We start from the raw sequence: 25,750 nt of genomic DNA on the forward strand, positions 1-25,750 counted from the left end.
CAGGGGTGTCCTAGGGACTCCCCAACATAGACTCCATACCCTGGGACTGACTACTGTCTCCCAGGGCATGTAAAGTCACCAAAGACTTTGCTAGTCTTGAATCCTGAACAGAACCAGTACAAACCATCATATTGTGGACGTACTGGCTGGGGCAATTCGATTGCCCCAGGGTCTGTTAGTCGAGGGGGCACGTCTCCGTCCCCCCTGATCGAGTTTTGGCTGGTGGCAGTGGAAACTACTTTTTATATTCGACCGCGAATATTTTCCTATGGGATTTCCCATTGTTTTAGGCTAACACATTTAATTATTTATTTACGGTAGCCTTAAACATACCGCCGGTTTATATATTTATTTTTATAACTCCGGTTGGGACTTTTTGCCAAAACTTGATTCTAAAATGGCGTTGGTGTTCGCCTCTGTAACTCTGACCCAAAGTGGAGCCCTTTGTTCCACTTTTGGCGGGCTTCTCCACAGAAGCCCTCCAAAGTGGTGCCACTCTGTCTGGGGTACTTAGGAGGGGTGGAGGGGGATTTAGGCACCCTGGACTGAGTTACCTTGGTAACTCAAGTCGCACTCCGTCCTGATTGGCCCAAGTGGTGAGCCGCCCGGCTCACCACTTAGCATGTTTGAGTGACAGCTAGGCTGGGTGAATGGGGGCTTGTTGCATAAAAGCAGGGCTTTGGGGACTGGGACTTCAGAAGTCGCCACAGGACCAAGAATCCGACGAGGGAAGAGCTGAGCCGACCTGCTTCGACGACACCACCCGGTGGAGCCCTGCTGAACCGTCTCACCACTTTTTCCCGACGACCGAGGAGAACTCTTAACGGAGTGGCTCCTTCCCTTGACTGGTGGGGACAACCAGTTTTCGCCTTCTTTCCGTTCTTTTGAGGTATCTCGTGGCCGCCTTGCCTGTGCCAAGCACCCCGGCATCCGGAATACCACACTTTACCCCCATACCGCGAAAGTCGGTACCAACCCTTTAACCGGAGGACTCCGCGGCTGGTTTCTTCCCGGGCAGTGCTACGACCTTTCTCTTCTGCTCTTCAGCGAGATATTCTTCTCCCCTGACCGACGTCGAGCCTTGCTGTCACTGCCTGGAACAACTGCCCCCGCTGGAGGATCCTTTCCGCTTAAGGTACTGTGTTCCGCCTGGCTTCCCTTGCTACCGACTGTACGGGGTAGATTTAGTCCCCGGCTTTCGAACCTGGGAGTGCCTGGGACACTTTGGCTAAACTTTCTGAGCCACTCTAAACTCTTTTTGACTCTTTGCAAGACTTTGAATCTCTAACTAACAGTGTGATCTTGGGCACATTTTCGCTCCGGCTACTCTAAGAGTGGGCCCTGCCTAGTGACTTTTGCTCACCTGTGACTTTATTCTTCTTTAAGCCTATTGCAAGTGTTCTGGACCTTAGAGTGGTGTGTCTAACCTATTTCTGCTTTTTCTCTCCCTTTCTTGGAAACTACTAGAGTGTCATCTAACGTTAAGCACTCACCTCTGTTTTAATTAAGTGGTGTTAACCTAGAGTTGTCTAGATAGGAGAAAGGATTGAATTTACTTTCATTATAACTGTGTTGGAGTGTTTTTACCATATTCGTTGTTAGAGTGTTTTTACTTATGTGTGTTTTTAAATAAATAACTATATTCTTTTGAAACCAAGCTCTGGTCAGTGTTTGCTTGTGCTATTGTGTTTTGGTACATATTGTGTATACTTTGCATACTGCCTAACTCTTCTTGAGAGAGGTCTGACTGCTCAGCCACAGCTACCAGGTAAATCTGGGTGGTGCGGACTGCTACCAAAGGGGTTTACTGCTCTACCTGTGGTCTTAAATCTTTTGCAGTGTTCCCCAAGGGAACTGCACAGGTTTCTGCCTAACAGTCTCAGTCCTCCGTCTTTCTTCGGAATGAGAAAGTAAGGGGAGTACCAGCCCCTGTTCCTCTCCGCTACAGGTACCGGTTCTATGGCACCTTTCTCTAGCAGGTCCAAAATTTCCTGCAAGAGGAGCGGATCTGGAGCTTTCTGAGAGCTGATCCCCGGTGGATGACTCCGAGGTATACGTAGGAAAGGCAGGCAGTAACCTTGGCCGACTGTTTCCAATGCCCAAGCATCTGACGTGATAGCCTGCCATACCGTCAGATGTTGAGTCAACCTGCCTCCTACAGGTGTCCTGTGAGGGGAGTCCTCAGAGTGGTTTTGGGGCGGCTGATGCAGATGCCGATGGTAAAGAGGCACCTGCTGTTGCTGCGGCTTTAGAATATCTACCCCGTCCACCTCGGGTAGTTCTTCTTTGACCCCTTTGAGCCGGTCGTCCTCTACCTCTTCCGAATGCGGAGTAGAAGCGAAAGGACTTGCCCCTCGCAGAGGTTCCAGTGGGACGAAAAGGAGTCTGACGGATTGCAGCTCCTAGGGATTTTGCTGCAGCTTTTGAAGTTTGCAGTTTCTCTAAACTGTCATCCGCCTTTTTCCCGAACAAAGAAGAGCCATCGAATGGCATGTTCAAGAGCCTGGCTTGCACATCTGGGGCAAAACCCGACTTTCTCAACCAAGCGAATCTCCTGGTTGATGTACTTGCCGCCATTGCTCTGCTGATACGGTCAGCCGAATCAATGCCCGTCTGGAGGGATTCGCACATAGCGTCTTTACCGTCCTGTATAATATTCAGGAACGCATCCCTTTCTTCTCCCTCCGGGATGCAGTCAGCCGCTGTAGAAGCACACTCCCAAAGTGTATGGCTGAACCTAGCAAGGGTGCAAGTAGCGTTAACAGACTTTAACGCCATGCTACATGCTGAAAAGACTTTCTTTGCCATAGCATCATATTTTTTTATCGTCCCTGTCCTGTGGGACTGTAGGATAAGCCGTCTTGACATCGGTAGAGGATGCTGCTTGTACCACCAGACTTTCTGGGGATGGGTGTTTAGACAAAAACTCTGGGATCTGTGGAAGATACCCTGTACTTTGCAGACAGTTTTTTATTTACTGCTGGTATTACATCTGGGGTTTCCCAGTTTGTCATGATCTTTCTCTGAAGAGCTTTATGAAAGGGCACCACAGGATCCTCTTGTGGGCCTTTGTCAAGAATATCCGTGAGGTCATCTTGTTGGAAAGATTGTGAAGGTGCAGACCACCCCATGAACTCTGTAATCCTGGCCATTAAGGCTCTGTAGGGGGTTTCAGCATGCTCCCCCGGGTCTGGCTTAGCAAACTCCACCTCAGGGGAAGTGTCTAACCCACTTGCCTCATGAAGATCCTTTAATCTGCGCTCTTCAGAGGAAAATTCCTCTCTAACTGGGGTTACAGGTCCCTGTAACTCAAATGTGTCTTGTTCAGACAAATCACCCTCTTCTAAAATTGAGGATATAGTTCTCAATTGTTCTGAACTCATAAAGGGAGTAAATCCCATTTCCAAGGCAGAGGGTGCCGAACTTGTCATTATTGGCCTCGAAAGCGTCGATGTCGTCGACGCCGAAGGCTTCGAGCGTGGCGTCGAAAACAGAGCTGGAGGCCTCGAGGACCTCGACAGAATTGGAATTCTACTCGACAATATCGACGTCGAGGGCCTGGGGATAGTCACTGGATGTGTGGTAACCGTGACTTTTCTTGGCGTCGATGTCGAGTCGACAGACCCGTGTGTCGAAGGTCCCCTCGACAACGGCGTCGAAGACATCGACCTCGACGTCGACGGAACCTTCGTCGACGGAACCTTCGAGGAAGGTTTGGAGGTCATAGTCCTGCTCGAGGGTTCGAAACGCGCTCGAGAGGTTTCTTTCGCCGGGTACTGCGACTCGCGGCGTTTTTGACCTTCGGGTCTTTCGACCAGAGCATCGCTCTCGGCAATCTTTGAGGGGGTCGAGGCCGCTTTCTCGAAGACGCTCATCATATTCTTTCGGAATTCCTCCCATTCAGCCCGGGAACTATGTTTCGTGGGGCAAGGGATTCTTTTTGGCGAAACAGAGGAAGAGGAAGACGGAGAAGGGGATCTTCGACGTCTCCTCTTCGAGTGCTTCGATCTCGAGGAGTGATGAGACCCACTCCGAGACCTGGAGCGCGAATGGTGACGAGGAGACGAATGTCTCGACTTCGTCGACGAAGAAGAAGCTTTAAAAGTCTTACCTTTCTCCAGCTTCCCCCTACACTCCTTCAGGGCCTTAGTTGTCATGGACATACAGTCCTCGCATTCCGAACAATGGTGTTCAGCTCCCAAGCACCACAGACAAATTCTGTGAGGATCGGTCAACGACATCTTTTTCCCACAATCTCGACATTTTTTGAAGCCGGATCGAGGAGTTGTCGGTTCAGACGAGGAAGCCATCGAGTACGGATCGAATAACTCGAGGTAAATAGGATTAATCTGACTAAGAACTGACCAACGGTATTCCGAGGCACTGAGTAAGCGCGGAAAAACGGAACTGAGCAACGGACGCTGCGCGCGGCCTTTATAGGCAGGATGACGTCGAGCGTCGATACGGCGGCTGTCGAGGGACATCGACTCGGAGGACGTCGACGCGCAGCGCCCTCTAGAGAAAAAATGTTCCGAGGCCAGCAGAGCTGGAAGGAGATATCTAAGATGAGGAATACGTCGGAGGACACAATCCCTTCGAAAGTAGTGTTTTGTAAAGGTGTGCACAGAACTCCAGGTAGCCGCTTTGCAGATGGACTCAAGGGGAACATTTGCAATGAATGCTATGGATGCCCCCGTGCCTCGAGTAGAGTGTGCTCTAGGCTTAAAGGGCAGTTCTCTCTTAGCAAGAGTATAGCAGAGAGTGATGCATTGAACAATCCATCTAGAAATAGTGGACTTTGAAACTGCATCCCCTTCTCTTCCTGCTGCCACCGAGACGAAGAACTGATTAGTCTTCCTCAGTGGTCTGGTTCTTTCCATGTAGAACATGACCGCTCTGCGCAAATCTAGTGTGTGCAGAGTTTTTTCTCCCAAGTTGGAAGGATTTTGAAAGAACGTTGGCAGTTCTATAGATTGGTTTACGTGGAATTTCGATATGAACTTCGGAGCAAACCTTGGGTGTGTGCGTAGAACCACCTTATCTCTGTGAACTGTAACAAAGGGGTCTAGAACAGAAAGAGCCTGTAGTTCACTTACCCTCCTGATGGAGGTGATAGCTATTAAAAAAGCAGTCTTAAGAGTGAGGTCTTTAAGAGATGCTTTGTGCATGGGTTCGAAAGGTGAGCCCATGAGTCTGGTAAGTACCACGTTAAGGTCCCATCCGGGAGCTGGGTCAGCTATCGGGGGGTGTATTCTCTTTATTCCCTCCATGAAGGCTTTTATAGCAGGGATCTTCCACCACGACACTTTGAGTTGGGAAGTGGTGTATGCAGAAAGTGCCGCTAGATGGACTTTAATGGAATTGAACACTAGACCTGAATCCAATAAGTGGGTCAGGTATAGAACAATATGTGTGGGAGAGCAGTCAATTGGGTTGATGCTTTTCCCTCTGCACCAGATGACAAATCTCCTCCACTTACTAGAGTAGCAGTGGCGAGTGTTAGGTTTTCTGGCTTCCCTGAGAATGTCCATACATCTCTGCGGGAGCAGTAGATGTCCGAATTCTATGATCTCAGGAGCCAAGCTGCTAAATTCATGTTCTGGGGGTATGGATGCAGAGTCCTGCCCTTGTCTTGAGACAGCATGTTGTACGGGCAGGGGAGTTTCACTGGGGGAGATAGAGACATCTCCATCAAGTGAGCGAACCATGGCTGTCGGGCCCACATTGGGGCCACCAGTATCATGGTTACTTGTTCCTGGTGCATCTTGTGCACCACCTTGTTGAGAAGGGGAGTCGGGGGAAAAGCGTAAACAAATTTCCCTGACCATTGCATCGACAGACCGTTCCCCTTGGATTGGTTCTGAGGATACCTGGAGGCGTAACTTAGGCATTGTGAGTTCTCCAGGGTTGCGAATAGGTCTATTTCTGGGAATCCCCATTGTGTGAAGACGTCGAAGACGATGTCTTCGTGCAGTCGCCATTCGTACTCTTCGGGCAGGGGGAAATCTCTGCTGAGTTTGTCTGCCAGCAGATTGAGTTCCCCTGGTACATGTTCTCACAGTAGGAACATGTTTTGTTTGAGAGCCCACTTCCATATATTCTGGGCCAGTTTGGACAGCCCTGGAGAGTGGGTGCCCCCCTGCTTGTTGATGTAGTACATGGCTGTGGTGCTGTCTGTAAGGACCAACACAGTTTTGCCTTGTAGGTGTTCCTGGAAGGCTTTTAGCGCCTTGAACACAGCTAGTAGCTCCAGTAGATTTATGTGTTTGGATGCTACGTTCGGAGTCCACACTCCGTGAGCAGTCTGATGGGATAGGTGAGCCCCCCATCCTGTTAGGGATGCGTCTGTGGTTAGAGTGGCTTCCGCCGCGGGTGTGGCAAAGGGTTTCCCTTTTTCCAGGTTTTCCTTTGTCCACCATCGTAGCGAGAGAACCAAGGCTTGCGAGACCACCACTGGATCGTCCCATAATCCGCTGGCCTGACACCACTGGCTGTTGAGCCACTCTTGCATAGGGCGCATGCGCAGGCGCGCGTGAGGTACCAAATAAATACACGACGCCATCATGCCTAGCAAGTGCATTGCTTTGCGTACCGTCACCTCTCGACCGGTCACATATTGAGGGATCTGAAACAGCATGTTTTGGACCCTCTCGTTGGAGGGGAAGACGAGGCCGTCCTTTGTTTGAATTAGAGCCCCTAGGAATTGTTTGACTTGGCTGGGGTCTAAGCTGGACTTCTTTTCGTTGATGGAGAAGCCCAACTGGAATAAAAGGTCTACCGTCTTTTGGGTATTGGAGAAGCATGTTTCGTAAGAATCCCCTGTTATGAGCCAGTCGTCGAGGTAAGGGTAAAGTGGGATGGACAACCTGCGCAGGTGGGCCGCTGCCACTGCCAGTACTTTCGTGAATACCCTTGGTGCTGATGCTATGCCGAAGGGTAGCACTCTGAACTGGTAGTGTTTGCCCTCCATCATGAACCTGAGGTATCTTCTGTGCGCTGGCAACATTAAAATATGAAATTATGCATCTTTCATGTCCAATGTTGTCATGTAATCTCCCCGATTTAGCAGTGGGATCACTTCCTGTAAGGTCACCATACGAAACTTCTGGGGTTTGATAAACTTGTTCGCTGGGCGCAGATCTAATACAGGGCGCATGGTTAGATCCTTTTTGGGTACAAGGAAGTACACTGAATAAATACCTTCCGTTACCTGAGATAGAAGCACGACCTCTATGGCTCCTTTTTCCCGCAGCTGTTGTACTTCTTGGAGAAGGATAGCAAGGTGTTCCGGTGTCATGCGTCGTCCCCTCGGGGGTCTGTATGTTGGGGAACTGTTGAATTCGATGCAGTATCCGTGGGCTACGGTGGAAAGTACCCAGCGGTCTGACGTTATTCCCTCCCATGCTGGAAGAAAGGATGTTATCCGGCCCCCGACCGGTGTTGCATGGGAGGGGACGCGAATCTTTGCGTCACTTGGTGTTGTTTGGGGCTTGGGAGCCTCTGGGGGTGGACCCCCGACCTCTCCCTTTGCCCCTGCGCTGGCCTCTTTGGCTGTACTGCCCACTATTGGCCTGGTAACTGGTGGCAGGGTACTGTTGCTGCTGACTCTGCTGTTGGCGTTGGCCACGAAAAAAGCGTTTGTTGCCATAGCCGCGTCTGGTAGTGGGCTTAGAGATCTGGTCAAGAGTTTTGATAGTATCGAACTCTTTTTTAGCCATTTCCAGAGCCTCATCCACCGCTTTCCCGAAGAGGTTTGAGTCTTCAACAGGTTTTTTTATTAAAGACGCCTGTGTCTCCGGTTCGAACCCTGAGTTGCGCAGCCATACATGGCGTTTTAGGAGTATTCCCTGAACCAGGGAAGGTCCCGCTGTCTCAGCAGCATCCAGAGAGTTCTTTACAATACTTTGGTTGACCTGGGTTCCTTCGCCAATAGTAGATAGCAGGCGTGTACGTAGTGGTTCCGGCGCTTCTTCGGCGTCCTTGCGCAGTTTGGCCCACTGCGCGTCCGCGTAGCTAGCTAGCAAAGAATTGTTGTTCGCAATTCTTGCCGAAAAGGCAGCCGAGGATGTGACTCTTTTAGCAAGGGCATATAAAACCTCTTGCCCTCCTTGTCAGGTGGTGCCTCACTGGTGGACAGCGGCACCCCTGCCCTCTTCCTTGTATTCGTTACTACAAGGGAATCCGGAATGGAATGTCCCCTGATGTACAGCGGGTCTGAGGGTGAAGGAGTGAAAAGTTTTTCAATCCTTGGATTAACTCCTCTGATTAGTGCGGGTGTGGATAGCGAAGGGATGATTCTTCTCTTCACTGAAGCGAGGAGGGGAATGGTCTGGCTGACTGGGGGTTTCTCCTTAATTACTCTTTCCACAAAGTCTATTTCCGGAGAGATCTCCCCAGTGTCCAGTTCGAAATGTGCTGCTACTCTGCGCAACAGGGCATTGAATGTGGGCTGATAGTCAATGGGAGACGTGTTTCTAACAGGTGAATTGTCTGGAGGATTTAGGTTCAGGACATCAGTGTCCGAATATACTGATGGGGATTGCCAGGGATGAGAAGGTCCTTCTTCTGGATTTTCTCCGAAGCCTTCTCCTACCATGTCTGGGCTGTCTTCCAGACCTTCCTCTTGGTTCTGTCCCTCTTCATTGTCCACAAAATCATCCTCCTCTTCTAAGTATTGTTCCTCACCAGTGAGGTCATATACATTATGGAAGTCTAAGGCTGTGTCCTGCCTCGGGTATTTGGCCCTGGGGTCCTCCTGAGGCCCTTCTCTTGTTCTCTTGGGAGTGGGAGGGTTCTGGGTGTTCATAAACCTCTCCATTCTCTCCATGCAGAGATGGAGCCTTTCCATGGTTTCATGGGGTACCCCTGAGCGGTCTAGCGGGGGAAAATTAGTGTCATCTTGCTGAAAACGGCTCGACCTCTCCCACAACGTCGAGGAAAGTGTCCCGTCGCCTTCCGAAAAGCCTTCCGGTGTGCTGGGGGTCCCCCCCGACTGAAGGGGGTAGTCCCTGTCTTTCTTCGGGCTTTTTCGGCGTGTCTTTCGACCTTTGCGTAGCGCTCGACGTGTCTTTCGGCGTACGCTTCTGGGCGTCGGCTACAACGATCCTCGCCAAGCTCTCTGTGACTCGTTTGTCAGCGGAGGGCTGTGGTTTCGACGTTACGGCTGTCGATCGTTCTACGGCGGCGTGCGCTCTCTGCTAGTGCGCGCCGGCCGATGGTTTGGGGGCGGCGCCCTTATGTGCCGAAAGCCCAGTCGCTGGTCGCGGCTGCAGTTGCGAGAGGGGCTTCGAACCCGAACGGTCCGAGGAGGCCGCCGGTGTAACCTGCGTCTCCTTGGGCGCTGATGCTTTCTTCGTCTTTGACGAAGAAGAGCTAAGGGTTGTGTGTTTATGTGTTGTATCGTGTGCGTCAGTGTCGCCGGGGTGTTCATCCCCATAAGCAGGGCGTGAGCCGAGCCTGTCGGGGCCGGGGACAGACGACGAAGAGCGCGAGCGCTCTTTAGAGGGGTGTACGACTTCCGTAGCGGAGGTCGTGTTATCACGTTCCTCGTCACTGTCGGTGGTAGCAGCGGCGGGTGAAGACCCGGCCTTCGACATAGCGTAGGCCGCCCACCTCTTGACCCTACGGTCTTTTAGAGTCTTTGGCTTTAGAAGCCGACAAGCCGAGCAACCCTCCTCTTTGTGATCGAGGGGCAAGCAGCGGTTACACCGTGAATGCTTGTCCTTCCAAGTAAACTTGCCCTTACAAAGTGGGCAAAACCTAAAGGGTGTCCTCTCCATAGCCGAGGCAATAAACCGTGATAACTACCCCAAGGGAAAGGAAGGGGAAAAGGAAAGGCCTTCTCAGAAAAATAATCAGAGATGTCCCACGACCCCACTCTCCCTACTGTATTTGGCCTGCGAGGCCAGGCCACGTGTCCGGCAACGCCGAAGGATCTCCTCCGCTCGTCCCCTCCGTCGAAGATCTTGCTCGGCGGAGATAGCTTCACAACTGCGTCGAGGGAGGGATCGATATATTAAATCTTTAAACAGGAAAGAACGACCAAAGGTCGAGGAGATGGAATCTGCAATGTCTCTCGAGGAGCTCCGCGTAAAGGTGACCAGTAGCTGGGCGGAAAAAAACAATCTGAGGGACCTCGACGCGTGAGGGATTGTGGGTACAACACACGTCACTATAGGGATAGTATTTCAGACACGCCTTGTCGACGTCCCTTTTTGATTACGAAAAACAAAATGCAATACTCCGCAGTGACCACTGGATGTCGGACCTATGCACAGCATGTGATTCTAAGCAGATTAACAAGCATCAGAAATACCTTTATAGATTGAAGAGGGGAAATATGTTCCGAGGGTGAGTGAGGGTGTGGGGGTTGGGAGTGCTTAGTTATTTTGGATAAAGGACACGTTGTCCTAACTGGGAGGTGAGAATGTTACACGTGTATGTGACTCTTTATTTCTGTTATTAACCAAAGTTGCTGGGGGTCTCTAAGGTGGAGGGAATTAGCACATTTCTGAGAATTCTCCCTAACAATAGTGATGGCCGTGTCCTGAACACCTGGATGACAGATCCTCAGGGACTAGCGGGTGAGGCACCTTCAGGTTTCTCACAGCACCCACCTCTCTAGGTCATGCAATAGACTGTCCATAAGCTTTAGGGGTGCATAATAAGTCTGTGGGGGAATAGAATTGGCTTGTTCCTGCTGGATGAAGGGGAATAAGTGCCTGAAACAGGATTAGTCTGTTCAAAAGAGGCAGAAATATGTCTTCAGGAGGATCAGTAGAAATCAGAAACCTCCCAGCAAGGATCTGCAGCATTGTCTTGGTCTCAGCTACTTAAGGGCCAGCCATCCACAGCCAGACCCAGCCAGCTAGCCAGCCAGACCCAGCCAGCCAGCCAGCCAGCCAGCCAGCCAGCCAGCCAGCCAGCCCAAGCCAGCCCAAGCCAGCCATTTTGCTGCTGTTTTGAAAAGGCTGTGAAGCAGCATAAAGGATATACCACATTGCAATTAAGTGAAAGGTACTCGGCTTCCACCAGACTATTGCGTGACCTCCCTACCCCGCAGACATGTTTTGGGTGAGGTGATTCACCCAGGGACAAAATGTGGTATTTTAAAATATTTCTGCCTTATGCAATATGGACTATTTGAGACACCAAAAGTATTTTCAGTTATCAATGAGGCAGTTAAAAAGAGCCTCATTGCTGCCAAAAATATCCAAGACAAACAAAAACCTACTAAAATACTGGGGGACTCGGAAAACATGAGGAAGGGGAACGTTCTGCCCAAACACCTCAACTTGCATAAGCTTCCACAGATCAGCCCTTTTACACCTCAGCTCCTCGCAGTGACACTAGTCTCGAGTATCCATTCTTTGCCAGCCATTTTCAATCTCTGCGTGCCACCCCTAGAAAGATTTTTTACCAACCTTTGAATTAAACTATGCCAATGTGCTGAGAACACTCAGTTGTACCCCAAAGTGTCCAAATTAAAAGCCCCTCCAACGACTCAGGGACTGCCCAGTTCTTTTCCAGGCTTTGATGTCAAATACCTACGCACAACTTAACCCAACTAAAATAAAGTTCACCCTATTGGCCACCAGCACAAAGCCATCTCAGGTCCAGAAAAGGATCATATCGATACAACTGAATGACCCGAGACACCATCAATGCCAAATCTCTTGGATTGATCATCAACGTGGACCTCTCCATCATGATTCAGAAAGGCACAAAACCTCAAACAACCTGGTAACTGTTAGGGATGTTTTCCTGAAGTCTATCCCAGTGGTTTGCAGATCCCCAACTCTCAGTTTCAGTCTCAGTCTCAATATTCTTAAGAACTGTAGTTACTCTAGGATAAAGAAAATAATCTCAAAGGAGGACCCTAGAGGTCCCCAGCAACAATGCCCATAAGGATCTGGTGTTTGACACAATGACTGAGACAGACCTGCCCATGGGCGTAATTTAAGGGGGGGGGGGGGGGACAGGGGTTTTTGTCCTCCCCAACTTTCATGGCACACCATTTTGTCCCCATTCATTTGGCTGGGGCACCTTTTCTTCAGAGGTCATGTCCCCCCCCCGAACATTTTCAGCAAAGTTACTCCACTGGACCTACCTGAAACTGGTATGAATGTAGTGTATAGTGCTGAATGGCAGAGTGCTTGTCCGAATCCACATTCTGTGTTGCGAGTGTCTGGATGGAGAAGAATGTTCTGAATGCACTGTGAGCCGATTGGCTGCCTGACTGCCTGAATGCCCTTCTGAGTGATTGGTTGCCTGAGTGTGACCCAGCAGACTGAATGGAAGATCAACAGTATATCTGGGGGCCTCTCACTGCTAGAAATCGTTCAGAAGCTGAAATAGAAACTGACATTGAAACTGATGCTTAACTTTGAAGCCCACTGAAAGAAGAACCGCTGCTGCTGTCCTTCGCTAATCTGAAAGCTGCTGTGCCTTCAATCAACTGATCCAAGAGGACCTGGCTTGAAGACCTCTGCCCGAGCTACGAGGGACCATCGTGCACCAGCTGATCTTTGCCAAAGTTCCCTGGTAGACAGACCTACAAAAGGCCGCTGACCGGAGAAGGGGACCACCGAGGAGAACGAAGAGAAGCGCCGGAAAACCATCCACCGGCGACCACCATCGTCTACCGGAGCGCAGTGCTCCCTTTGATCCAAGGACTCCCTTGTTCAATCTCGGCGACCTCTTTCGTCCTGCTGGAGACAGTCAAGGCCGCTGACGACTGAGGAGAATCTGCCGGTGGGTTTCCCGCCACCCGAAGACCTCAGAGATGCTGACGAAGCTACTGAAGTCAGCCGTTGTCACGTCCTGTTCGCTGATGCCAGACATCAACGACCCAACGCTCTTGCTGGGCCAAAGTTCTTCACTGACTCTTTGCAGCAACGAACCATTGTCGCCGAGGTGCACAGCACGCCTTTCCTGTTGCTGGACATTTTCAACCAATCGTCAACGAGCACCGCAAGGACTGAAGCTGCTGCCTCAACGACAACGTTCACCTTTCCTTCATCTCGGAAGTTCGACGACTCGTGGCTCCTGCCTGAAAGGGAGTGCATTCAAGAAGGGCCCGTCGATTCCCTGACGAAGAACTCTCCAACACAAGGTACATTTTCATTGCAGAACTACAGAAGATAAGACTTTAATAGACATATGGGCTGGGCTTGTAGTGTATCTTCATTTGCAGGTTGCCCAGGTGGGGGGAGTCCTCATACAGAAATGCGCCTAGGGGTGGGGGCCCAGTATTCTACCAATTGTCTAACCCCCTTCTTTTCCTCCTAAATCTATGGTTGATATAATTTTTCTGTGTTGATTCGTATGCTATTTGAACTGAGTACAGTTGATGCATTTTAATGGAATCAAAGTAATCCATTAGAGGAATCAGTGGTGTCAGTGGTACCACCTAGAACTGTACATATTTACCATTTTAGAATTGTCGGAACACAAAGTGTGTCATCGTGATTGTGTATATAACCATACACCTTATTTATACAAAGAGCTGTGTTTTAACTAACAGTGTGTGGACATTCCTTTGTAGGTGCTTGGGGACTACACTCTACTTAAGAACCAGCACGCATCACCTCCTAAGAAGCTAGGCCTTGATTGCTCGCCACGTTTACCAATATAGAGAATCTTGGCTGGGGTCTTCTGTGCCTCTCCTCTGCCATATAGAGAGCAGGAGTACTGACTCCCGCCTCCAGTCTTTACAATGACCCTATTTGGTAAAGCAACTTAACATCTCAAAAGATCAATATAGCACTCATGACACTGTTTAACTAAAAAACCCAGAACTGGAAGACAGGGAAGACCTATAGGCAAACAATGTTCATCTACACTCCCAGGATCTAAACCATCCCACACAAGTCAGACTATCCCGATCACTTCCAAAATTCTGAAAGGAACTACAAAAAAGTCCACCTTTTAAAGGAGTCCCTCATATATTATAACATACAGCATCGGCTATCTTCCGCCACTCCCTACCCTGTCTCCTACGCCTTGCTGCCCTCTGTACCCTGTCGCCATGATTATGTGCGCAATTATGAATTGCTCCTTGTCAGTGAAACATAACTACAATAACTGCTTCATGGGGGAAGAGATTAATGGGTTGGACAATTTTTCTGCAGGACAAGACAGATCCCAACCAAATTCAAGATTAAGGGGAACACAAAAAAATGCAATTAAGCACATCCTAAGCAAGGATAATGAAGAGACAAATCGAGAACTATCCTGTGGTGGACAGATAAAGGCAACAACGTGAGTATTACTATTAACAAACCAGCAGAGGGAAACAAAATACAGAAATATTGATGGAGTGGTCTAAAATACTTACCCTGCACTGATCGCAGTGAAAAGCTCGCTGGCCGGGATAACTTTAGCTTTCACAGTCAGAATGTTTAAATTGATGAGGAAGTAGAAGGTCAAATGGAACACACTGTCATCTATGGGTAAATTAAGAGTCCGGATCAGATGTTACAGTGCCCAGCATAGTAGGAACATTAAAACACTTGCAATGTAGGGGGGGTGTGCACAGGAAACGCATCGAAGAGTTGACAAAACGTGTTGGTGTAAAAATGAAGGCATTACAAAAGGTGCAAATACATTCACAACTGAAGCATTTTTTCACATGGATAACTCATCTGGTAATGAACAGGTCCGGTGAGTAACCTGCTACAATGGCTGTTAAGCACAGATATAGAAATTATAAGTTACTCATCATGGTGACTAACGTACTCTTAGTACATAGTCCCCTTTCCTCCATACTGTATGGGCGTCCCTTCCAAGGGACGGGAGACGGAACCTTTTTCACCAGAAAAAACCTTCTTCCCCTTTAAATTTAGAGGTGCGCAGGGGAGCGGCCCAGGGAGAATGCGCTGCCCTGACGCCTCCTCCGGCGCCACACCTCAGTCCCCATTTATGCGTCGACAATAGATTTAACATTGACTAATGACACCAGTATTATGGGGGAGGGGGGGCGGGTTGGTGGGACGTATGGAGGAAAGGGGACTATGGACCCACAGTACGTTAGTCACTACGGTGAGTAACTTATAATTACTCTTTTGTCCCTTCTCCTTTCCTCCATACTGTATGGACGATTACAAATGATTGTAGCCCCAGGGTGGAGAGGAAACCCTCCTTAAGCTAATAGGTTCATGAGAACCGCCTGTCTGAAAGCCGCATCAGATCTAGAGCCGGCATCAAAACAGTAATGCTTGCAGAAAGACGAGGGAGAGGCCCAAGCGGCCGCCCTGCTTATGATTTGCCAAGGGACATGGCGCTGGAATGAGATAGCCGTTGCCTTGGTCCTGACTGCGTAGGCATGCATGTTGGCTGGAAGCGGCTTGTGCTGGCCCTCATACGCTTCTTTGATGGCAGAGACCATCCAGCAGGATATGGAAGCCTTAGAGGCCCGATAGCCTGGCCTCGCGCCGCCGAAAGTGACCAACACGGCGTGCGACTTGCGGAAGCCCTTGGTCCTGTCCAAGTAGAACTTTAGGGCACGCCTGACATCCAGGCAGTGCCACACTCGCTGTGCTTCGTCATTGGGATTGGAAAAGAACGTAGGAAGGACTATTTCGTTGTTCAAGTGAAATGCAGATGGAACCTTGGGCAGAAATGCCGGGTGCGTCCGCAGGACTACCTTGTCCTTGTGAAAGTGAAAGGTGGTATATGGTTCAGAGGCGACCAGCGCCTGATTCTCGCTGACTCTACGAGCCGGGGTAAGACCGACTAGTAAGGCCATCTTGATGGTGACCAGCCTAATGTCCAGGGACACCATTGGCTTGAATGGTTTGTGCGCACGGGCGCCCAAGACTATATTAAGGTCCCACACAGGGTGTGGTCTCTTGACAGGCGGGTAGAGCCTACCGACACCACTCAGGTGTTTGACGATGGGGTTGGAGGAGGAAAAAATGCCTTCCTCCGAGTTCCTGTAAGCCCCAATGGCTGCAAAGTATGTACGGCAGGTGTCGACCTGAATACCCGAATGAGCGAAGTGTGCCGAAAAGGAGAGCACGTCGTCGTCCAAATTGCAGGCCAAGGGGTAAATTCCCCTGGAGTCTGCCCAGTGGAAGATCCTGGTCCATTTGCTCTTGTACTGGGCCCTGGTGGCTTTGCTCCTGGAGCCCTGAATGATCTCCAGATTGGCCTATGAGAGGCTAAGGTGCCGAAGCCTTACCTGTTCAGGTACCACGCTGTGAGGGCTAGTTTCCCTGGTGCGGGGTGGATGATCCTGCCCCCCTGCTGTGCCAGAAGATGTGCTGGGCCCGTCGGGAGGTGCATCGGGGGCACCTCCGAGAGGCTGAGGAGCTCCAAAAACCATGGTCTGGCCGGCCCCCATGGAGCAATCAGAATGATGAGGAGTCAGTGCGACTCCTTGATCTTGCAAATTACCCTGTGGGGATCAGGGGAGTGAGCGGAAAGACATAGGCCTTAATGCCGGTCCATTGGAGGTGAAATGCGTCGCCCAGAGAGCCGGGGCCTGCCCCAGCCAAGATGCGAACTGGGGGCACTTCTTGTTGTGCCAGGTGGCAAAGAGATACACTTGGGGGTGACCCCACTTGTTGAAAATCTCCTGAATAACAAGGTTGTTTAGCTGCCACTCGTAATTGTCTGCTCCCAGCCTGCTGAGCCTGTCCGCCTCCAGTTTGGATTCACCCGGGGGGTGGAATGCCAAGAGGTAAATTTAGTTTTCCAAGGCCCATTCCCACATGCTGATCGCCAGTCTGCACAGAGGAGGGGGGATCTGGTGCCTCCCTGCTTGTTGATGTAATACATGCTGGTCGAGTTGTCTGTCTGGATGAGGACAACCTTGCCCCTGAGAAGTGGTAGGAATGCTCTGAGCGCTAGTCAGATGGCGTTCAGCTCCAGCCAATTGATGTAGTACTCCTGCTCCTGTCGAGTCCAGGTGCCGTGGACCGAGAGATCGTCCAGGGTGGCTCCCCAGCCCTCGAGCGAGGAGTCTGCGGTGATGGTGGCCTGTGGAGAGGGCGGCCGGAAAGGGCATGCCCGTCCGTAGGTTGCAGTCCATGAACCAACCAGTTAGGTCCGGGTGAAGAGATAGAGGAACGTTGATCATCTCGGATTGCGAGCCCCGCTCCTGACTCCATGAGGCCGCGAAGTGCAGCTGAATCCTTCTCATCAGTCTTGTGTGCGGCACGGCTACCAGAACTGCCGCTAGTAGACCCAGGAGATGTTGGTACCACCATGCCGAGGTCACCTCTCTGCTGAGGAAGTGGGCGGTGGCCCTCTTGATGGCCAAGATCTTGTCTTCTGATGGGAAACCCCTCTCGGAGCACGTGTCCCAAATGAGTCCCAGGAATGTCAAAGTCTGCGTAGGGAGCAGCTGTGACTTTTTGAGGTTGAGCGAGAAGCCCAAGTCATGCAGTGTGTTCATAAGGGCATGGGAAGAGTGGTGAACCCCTTCCAGAGATGTAGCCCTGACGAACCAGTCATCGAGGTATGGGTAGATGTGGAGGCCCTGCGCTCTGAAGAGGGCCGCTACAGCGTTCATGAGTCTGGTAAAGACCCTGGGGGCCAAACGGGTGGACTTTGCATTGGAAATGGCAGCCCATGATCCTGAACCGTAGGAAAGAAGGATGGGGCTGCCAAATCGGGACGTGTATGTACACGTCCTTCAGGTCCAGGGAGCACATCCAGTCTCCCTTGTCCAATGTCTCCGCTATAAAAGCTGTTGTAACCATCTTGAATTTTTGGAGGGGTAAGGAGAGGTTGAGGGTGGAAAGGTCCAGCACAACTCTCAGGCCCGCCTGGTTCTTTTTCTGAATAGCGAAAATCCTAGAGTAGAAGCCAAAGCCTTGCTGGGAGGCTGGAACTTCCTCCACTGCCTGGCTCTCTACGAGCGACCGGATCTCTGCCAAAAGAGTTGCTGTCCCAACTAGTAGGGGAGGAGGGAGGAGAGGCTGGGATGGGAAGGCTGTACCCCATGGATACTACGGAGAGGATACAGGGGTCCGCGAAATTCCGGCACCAGAATTGTGCATGGAGAGCAAGCCTGCCCCCCCCCCCCCCACCGGAGACACGTAGACCCGAAGGGGCGTGTCATTCCTTCTTTCCCTCGGAGGCTGAGGCGGGGGACTGGAAAAAGCCTTTACTCACCCCACCCCCCTTTTTGTTGTTTGCGCCAGTTCTGAGACGGCGAGCAGTCCGGCTGCCTGGATCTGCGTTCCTGGAAGCCGTGGAACCCTCCATATGCACGAGCCTTCTCCAAGCGCTGCCGAGATTGGGTGTATGATTTGGGCGTGGTCTTTGTAAGAATGGATAAAGACTTTGTTGTTTGTGAGCTGTTCTTTTTGTCCAGCTCTTCGTCCGTAGAGGAGTGGAAGAGACCCCCTGCCCCCCCTCGAACGGTAGATCTAGAATGCGCTCCTGGACATCCGGGTTGAATTTCGTTGCCCGGAGCCAGGCTGTTCTCCTCATGTCCGTGGCAATACAGATGGCACGGCCTGAGGTATCGATATGAGCCACTTTGGATTCCATGCGGTCATGCGCCACAATCTTGGCTTCCGATAGCCCCGCATTAAAGCGTGATTGGCACTGGGTGGGGAGTTCCGGGAGGAAGTCCGCAATTTCCTGCCATAACCGTTGGTTGGCGGCAGCCAGCATGGCATCTGCGTTGGCCTGACGCAGGTGCAAAGAGGCGTTGGAGTATATCTTCTTGCCGTATGCCTCCAAGATATTCTCCTCCTTGCCTAGCAGCACCGCAGAGGAGGCGGCTGAGGACGACTGAGGTTTAGAGTATAGTGATGCTGCAGCGATCACCGAGGAGTGTGGCTGAGGATGGGTCAAGAGCAAGAGTGTATCCCCCTCCATTTGCCTGTACTTGGTGTCCAGGCATCGATTGACCAGCTGGACCGAGTGGGGCTTGAGCTAACCCTTCTTGGCCAGGGAGACTACATCGGTTTGCAGTGGCATCCCCGTGCTGGCAGAGGGGTGTCTCGTAAGGACTTCAGCCAGAACCGCCTCTGCCGGCTATTGGGGTTGGGGGAGGCCCAGGTACTCTGCCAGGCCAGCAAGGCGTTCATGGAAGGCCCTGGCTGAGGATGGCGTGTCCGGATCCGACTCCTCGTCCGTATCCGGGGGATCTGGAGGATCTTGTGGAGGAGTAGATGGCGCCGGAGGCTGGGGTACAGGGACCGCTGCCGGAGGCTGAGGAGTTGGCTGTGGAGACGGAGGAGGTGGCTGCACCGGGGCCTGGGGGCCCGATGGAGGGGTCTGTGGTGCCTGTAGCATGGCAGGGAGGACTTCCCAGACTGTGTCCTTGATGATAACCCCCATCTGAGGAGACCTCATGAGGCTGAGAAACTTCTCGAAGAGCACCTCCTCACTTACCAAAGAGGTGGCAGGGGGTACCGACCGGGTAGCGGGGGTCTGCTGGAGCCGCTGCATACCCTGTCCATATGGATTATACAACACTAGTGGGGTTTTGTTTTGTACCAACTTAAAACGTTTCCATGCGCCTGGTTAAATATTAGTATTCAAAAAGGTGTCGCAGTTGATGTGGGACAGAAAGGGGCTTTTGACCCCCACCCCTTGATAAAATGCTCCACACTTCAGGAACTGCGCCACAGTATTTTTATGGAAGCCGACATTTATTGAATATAGTGCCCTTTTGGATAACACGTGTTTCGACACACCAGTGTCTTTTTCAAATCAGGGCTAGTAACAAAACTAATAAACGTGTAGTCAAATTCACAATGAAAACATGTATTCGAAATCATAATGCACAGTGAAACAAATATGAAAACAAACCATGAAATAAACAAGTTATGTGTAATCACAGACAATTGAGGAGGGGTAAAGGGGGGGGGAAGTTCAAGGTAAGTACAAGGAAAACAACAAAAATAGAGAAAAGGTACAAAAACAAACAAATGAAAAACACATTAGTACATACTCTGAATTGAGTGTCTATGTTTTGTAAAGTATCATGTTTTCTTAAGGTAAATGATATAGAGTTGTGCCCATGGAGGCCTTACCTATATTCCAAATCAAGATTTTCCAATTCGGTAGAACAGAAAGTCATGGGATAAATCCCCCTATTAAAATTCATGCCAAAATGTCACGGTTTAGACAGTAATTACAATGCGTGTGGTTCATCATTTATGAAGTCCAGTATTATAAATGTCTCCTACGTTGCGTATTATTGAAAATGGTGGCTTTAGTCGTGCTTGCCCATCACATAAGTCTGGGCAATATGCCCGATTGGTAAATCGTTCAATAGTGTACCCGAAATTAATAAATGACCTCAGTATTATTCTTTTCACAGTTTTAAATGTATCCGCGTAGACGCTGGATACTATCCGAGCACGGTAAAATAACTAGTTCGCTACACTAGCGTTCATTTGATAAACGTTTACTTATACCGCGGCAAAGCATTTCATTTAATGTAATCGCATAACGAATAATGCTACGTCCAACAGCGCTACAGTTGCGCTTGTAAAATAGACGCTTACTCTAGTCCGAACACGGCCAGAACATTACTCGAAATGCAGCCGTGCGACAGAGAGCAGTCGGTTACATAATATTAGAACATGCGACTAAAAAACCCGCTGAAAGCACAAAGGATTGGTGCTGCAGCTTACCTCTGACTTGTACTCAATCTCCTATTGTCTGGGTCGGTCGAAAAAGCGGCTTCTCCTGAGTTTACATGGGTTGTCTAGGCAACCCTAGTCCTATTACTATTTCCATTAATCCTGCTCAAGGAGTCGGGCAAAATAGACGGGCGCCATGTTTGGAGTTCGTATATGGGTAGAATCAATAATAAACGATTAAATATTTAAAACGGTCCCCATGGGGCTGCAAAATTAGCGTGTTAATGAGGTAGAACTTAAATTACGGTAGAAATTGAACCATGAATCTACAAATGATTAATGAAGTAAGGTGATAAGCTATAATTGATTAGTGTTGGTCAAGATGATGAAAGAGACATAAAAATGTAAAAAATTTCTATGTATAGTGCCAGATAGCTGGAGGCAGCTAAGTGGCTAATAGGTGCAAAAATGAAAGAAAAAGGTGATGGGGGCAAGCTAAACACATAACCATTTACGCTATTCGGGTATACCAAAACCAAAACTAATCAAAAAATAAATAGATAGATATATATATATATATATATATATATATATATATATATCTATCTCGCTGTCTTGCACGATTAGCCTACAAATTTCTGATCGGCGGTAAATCTTGTACCAGATTATATAGGTGGTTGAACTGCAAAGTTAAAAAACTCAATATTACTTCGATATTACAAGTGCTAGTCCAAAACAAGGAATAACAGAGTTCTAGTACAGATTATATGTCAACTGGAACAATTAAATGCAGTTTTATTCAGAGAAAATACGCCATTTCATGGTCGTGGTTCAGGCCAAACTCAGTTGCTCTGAATTTACAAATTGTACTAGCTTCCATCTGGCGAAGGAGGATCTCTCTATTTCCGCCTCTCTCGCCTAGAGAAGCCTGTTTCAATCCGACAAACCTCACATTCATTTTATCATCCAATTGATGATTAGTTTGCCAGTGTTGTGCAAGTGGTAATGTTGAATCAGATTTACTCATGGCATAGATATGCTCACGTATTCTACACCAGAGTTCTCTTATGGTGCTGCCAATATATACGCGCGCACATGTACATATTATGGCATACACGATGTATTTGCTGCGACAATTGATGGTATCTTTAATCCTGAGAGTTGTTCCTCTAGAATCCGAAAAAGTCTCTGTGTTGTGGTGCGCTAATTTACACATGCCACATGATCCGCATTTCCTGAATCCTGTTGGTTTCTTCGGTAACCATAATTCTGGTCTAGGTATTGGCAAATTGGGGAGTAGGGATGGGCCGAGTATATTTTTCAGGGATTTAGCTTTTTTGAAGATTTAGGTTTTTCATCGATATGATCTTTGAGGTGATCCCTGAATCCCTAAATGGTTACCGAAGAAACCGACAGGATTCAGGAAATGCGGATCATGTGGCATGTGTAAATTAGCGCACCACAACACGGAGACTTTTTTGGATTCTAGAGGAACAACTCTCAGGATTAAAGATACCATCAATTGTCGCAGCAAATACATTGTGTATGCCATAATATGTACATGTGCGCGCGTATATATTGGCAGCACCATGAGAGAACTCAGGTGTAGAATACGTGAGCATATCTATGCCATGAGTAAATCTGATTCAACATTACCACTTGCACAACACTGGCAAACTAATCATCAATTGGATGATAAAATGAATGTGAGGTTTGTCGGATTTTAACAGGCTTCTCTAGGCGAGAGGCGGAAATGGAGAGATCCTCCTTCACCAGATTAACAGCCGGGGTACTGCCAAGCAGCTGCCACCCTTTTCTACAAGGTAAGATGAAATGGCAAAACAGGGTCACAGGACGGACCTTGATCTAAAATGTCTGTTAGAACATACTGCACAAAGTCTTCAGGAGGACTGGACCAGCCCAGATACTCCGAGACCCTCCTGTACGAAAACTCTGCATGAGCCCCAGGCTCATGCCTACCGAATTCCACTTCCGGAGAAGTGTCCAACCCACTGGCATCATGGAGGGTCTGCCGCAACTCCTCCAATTGACTGTCTCCAGAAAAAAAGTGGAGCATCATCAAGGTCCCCAGGTTCCTCAACCTCAGACCTTTCTTCCTCTTCATAAATGTCATCAGTGGGAGTTGAAACCCAGGCCTGCGGACAGAAGAGGGCCGGGAGGCCAAAACTGGCCTCACTGACTTCGACGTAGCCTTCCTTGGAGGATCCACGATATCCGGGCACTCCAATGGCAAATTTTGAGAAAAAATTCCCGAAGGCTTCGACAACCTCGACGTGAGCGCCGAAGGCTTCGGCGTCGACACAGGTGCAGACGGTGCCATGGGCTGGTAAGTGTTGACGTCCGAGTCGGACGGACACAGCGCCGACCGATTCTACGCCGGCATCGAGCTCTCCGTAGGTAGCTGTGGTCTCGCTGGGGACGAGGACCGAGACCTAGAGACACGTCTCTTGCGACTTTTCGATTCCTTGTCCGTACGGGACCTCGAAGGCTCCCGATGTGAGTCGCGTCGTGAACCAGAGCCCGAAGGCGTGCGAGCCACGGTACGAGATTGATCCTGGCCGGCTTCATCAGAAGGCGCGACCGGACCCGTGCCCTGCGATTCAAAAATCGCTAACATGGATAGTCTAAACGCCACCCATTCCTCCGGAGTCGAGGACTTCGTAGGGCACATAACCTTCCTCGAGGCACCATCCTCCGAGGAGGAAGGGGAAGGCGACCCGTGACGGTGTTAGGCAGAATTATAAGCAGTACCCTTTGGGAACACCACACACAATTAAGACTACAAGTGACAGTACAAATTCACCTTTGGTACAAGCCTGTACTACACAGTTAAAGTGGTAGCAGTGGCTGAGCAGCCAGACTTATCTCAAGAGTAAGTGAGCAGTATCAAATAGTTACACAAAGGACAGCAATTACTATGATTCAAACAAACACTGACTCAAGGTTTTCAAGTAAAAGAATATACATTTATTTTACTCTTCAGTTGTATAACATTTCTCTATTCTAAGCAGTTTAAAAATCACACTCTTGTACGAGAGGGGGAGTGACCTCTGACTGGCCCATAGAATCAGAGCTCTCCCCCGGGTACTTTAAGACGAGATAGCTGCACCTTGAGGTGGATGGGGTGCGGGATTCTCTTACTCCAACACCAATCAATAAGGACAACTCAATGGTTTGGCAAAGGGGAGTACAAAAACGGGGAAACATGGAAACCAACAGTGATGCGATCGCCTGTCGCTAACTCCCGACAATCCCCATTCAAACAGCAATAGTTATAGTAAAAATTCATCATCATTGACGTGTAACACCCAAAGGTTTATCATGCAATTCTAGTGGTTGGAAAAGGTAACTTAAGTATAGTTGCTATATCTGTATATGGTACCCGAGTGTGAGGACTGGATAACTTATCAGGTAGGCGTCTACGCCCTTCCCTCTACATTACTCATGCAACACGTCACAAAAAGTACGACGTCTCATTGGTTCTACAAACTATAGGACCTTAGATTATTTGGCCCACTGTGATTGGGCCGTCTACAACCCTAAGCATAAATTTCCACTTTAATTAGCAGCATGCAGAATGGTCACCCAGATGCAGTATGCCCCAAGATTCACCCTGCCTCCCTTCCATCAATCAGTGCTTTAGGGCTATGTGTCAATTAGTTGGCTGAGGTTGGCCTCGAAACTGTAGCTTCTTGTAAGGAAAAGTTATGGTATCTTCTGCTTTGGGTGACATCAGACATTGGTATCTCTTCGCGCTCGGCTGGTCACGTGCTAGTACACCATGAATCTGCTTCGTTTTCCTTCTATTTGTGTATTTGATTCTTATTTTCAGCCTGCCACCTGCATGGGCCTCATCTCGACCGTCACGGGGCAGGCTGCTCTGCTCTTAAGTTTCGATTCTCCGAAGTTGCTGCCCACCTCCCTCTCTTGGTGTGACCTCGACTTCCCAGGCACGAGCTGCTTCTTGCAGAGTTTCGATTCTGCTGTCTCTTGTGCTTTTGCTGGAATATGAAACCTGGCCTGTTCGACCTCTAGGGTTTAATTCTGCTTTTGTATAAAGTGGATTTGCACTTATATAATGTGCTTCGTTGAGGTAGATATATAGTTGGCGCTAGCTGCTCTACTCTTCTACTAAGCACAGCAAGCCGCACTGTTTTCTTAGCATCTTGCGTTTCAAGCATATGTACAGGCGTTAGCTAGTTGAATATTTTCATCCTGCGTTACAGTTTAAATCTCTGTCTGGTTCAACCTCGCCTCTCCTAAATTCATTACATCCTTATTCATATCACTTCGTCTGTGTCTTATATCTTTTGGTTGTCGTTTCGTTCATCTGAGCGTCTGTCCGGGCCCTTGTGTCGTCACCATTCGTCTTCAATTAAGGTCTTTTGAGTTTTTTCTGGGACAGTTTATAAGTAGTCTTCATTTCGTGTCATTTGCCGGTAAGGTTGTCTCACTGGATATCTTACTGTCCATGGTTGTCTGGTTATTGGCACTTCAATAGGTATTGCTCTTCTGATGGGCACTGGGCAGAGCCCTAGTGCGACTCTCTGCTGGTTTATTTGCTCATCATATGTCACATATCCCGGTGTGTACGTTCCTGGTACTTCAAAATGGGTGGCTGGAGTACAGTCTATATCTGGGACCTCCTCTACACTCTTAATACACCACACAACTCCCAATAAGTTCCATACAAGTTAAGCTCACAAAATTAAGTGGGAACAAAATCGCACTCCAGCAATTTAAAAAGGGCGGGAAAGACAGTTAGCAGAAAATGAACCACACCAACAGGTAAGTTCCCTCTCCTCTCTTCTCTCTTTCTATGCCCCCTCTTGTCCTCTACGCTCTGCTGATCACTTTTTACTCTCTGTTCCCCCCCCTTCCTGTGCCGCCTCTCGTTTCCATCCCTTCCAACTCCTTGCCCCCTTACATTGGAACTCGCTCCTTTTCTCTGTCGCTCCATCTCCACCTATTCCTCCTTCTGCTCCTCCTTAAAAACACTCCTTCACCCTCCCCCCTGACTTCTCTCCCCTTCCTCTTCCTCCCCACTCCTTCCTGTTCCTTTATCTCATCCTGTCTCCCCCCCTTTGACTCCCACCCTCCCTTCTACTCCCTCTCCCCTTTCCCTTTCCCTTTCTTCCTTCCCATACCTCTCGTCTCCTCTTCTCTTCTCTTCC

General features: G+C 49.4%; 1 protein-coding gene across 1 annotated transcript in view; it reads right to left on the reverse strand.

The window, feature by feature from the left end:
- The window catches only part of THOC5 (THO complex subunit 5), a 476,028-nt gene that overhangs the window by 313,322 nt on the left and 136,956 nt on the right, over window positions 1-25,750 (reverse strand). Inside the window, exon 12 of the mRNA XM_069619274.1 lies at window positions 14,339-14,447. Coding sequence (XP_069475375.1) covers window positions 14,339-14,447 — 109 coding nt within the window. The remainder of the gene's footprint in view (window positions 1-14,338; window positions 14,448-25,750) is intronic.

Source organism: Ambystoma mexicanum, chromosome 10 (genome assembly GCF_040938575.1).
Source record: "Ambystoma mexicanum isolate Mex_15411 chromosome 10, UKY_AmexF1_1, whole genome shotgun sequence".
Classification (NCBI taxonomy): domain Eukaryota; kingdom Metazoa; phylum Chordata; class Amphibia; order Caudata; family Ambystomatidae; genus Ambystoma; species Ambystoma mexicanum.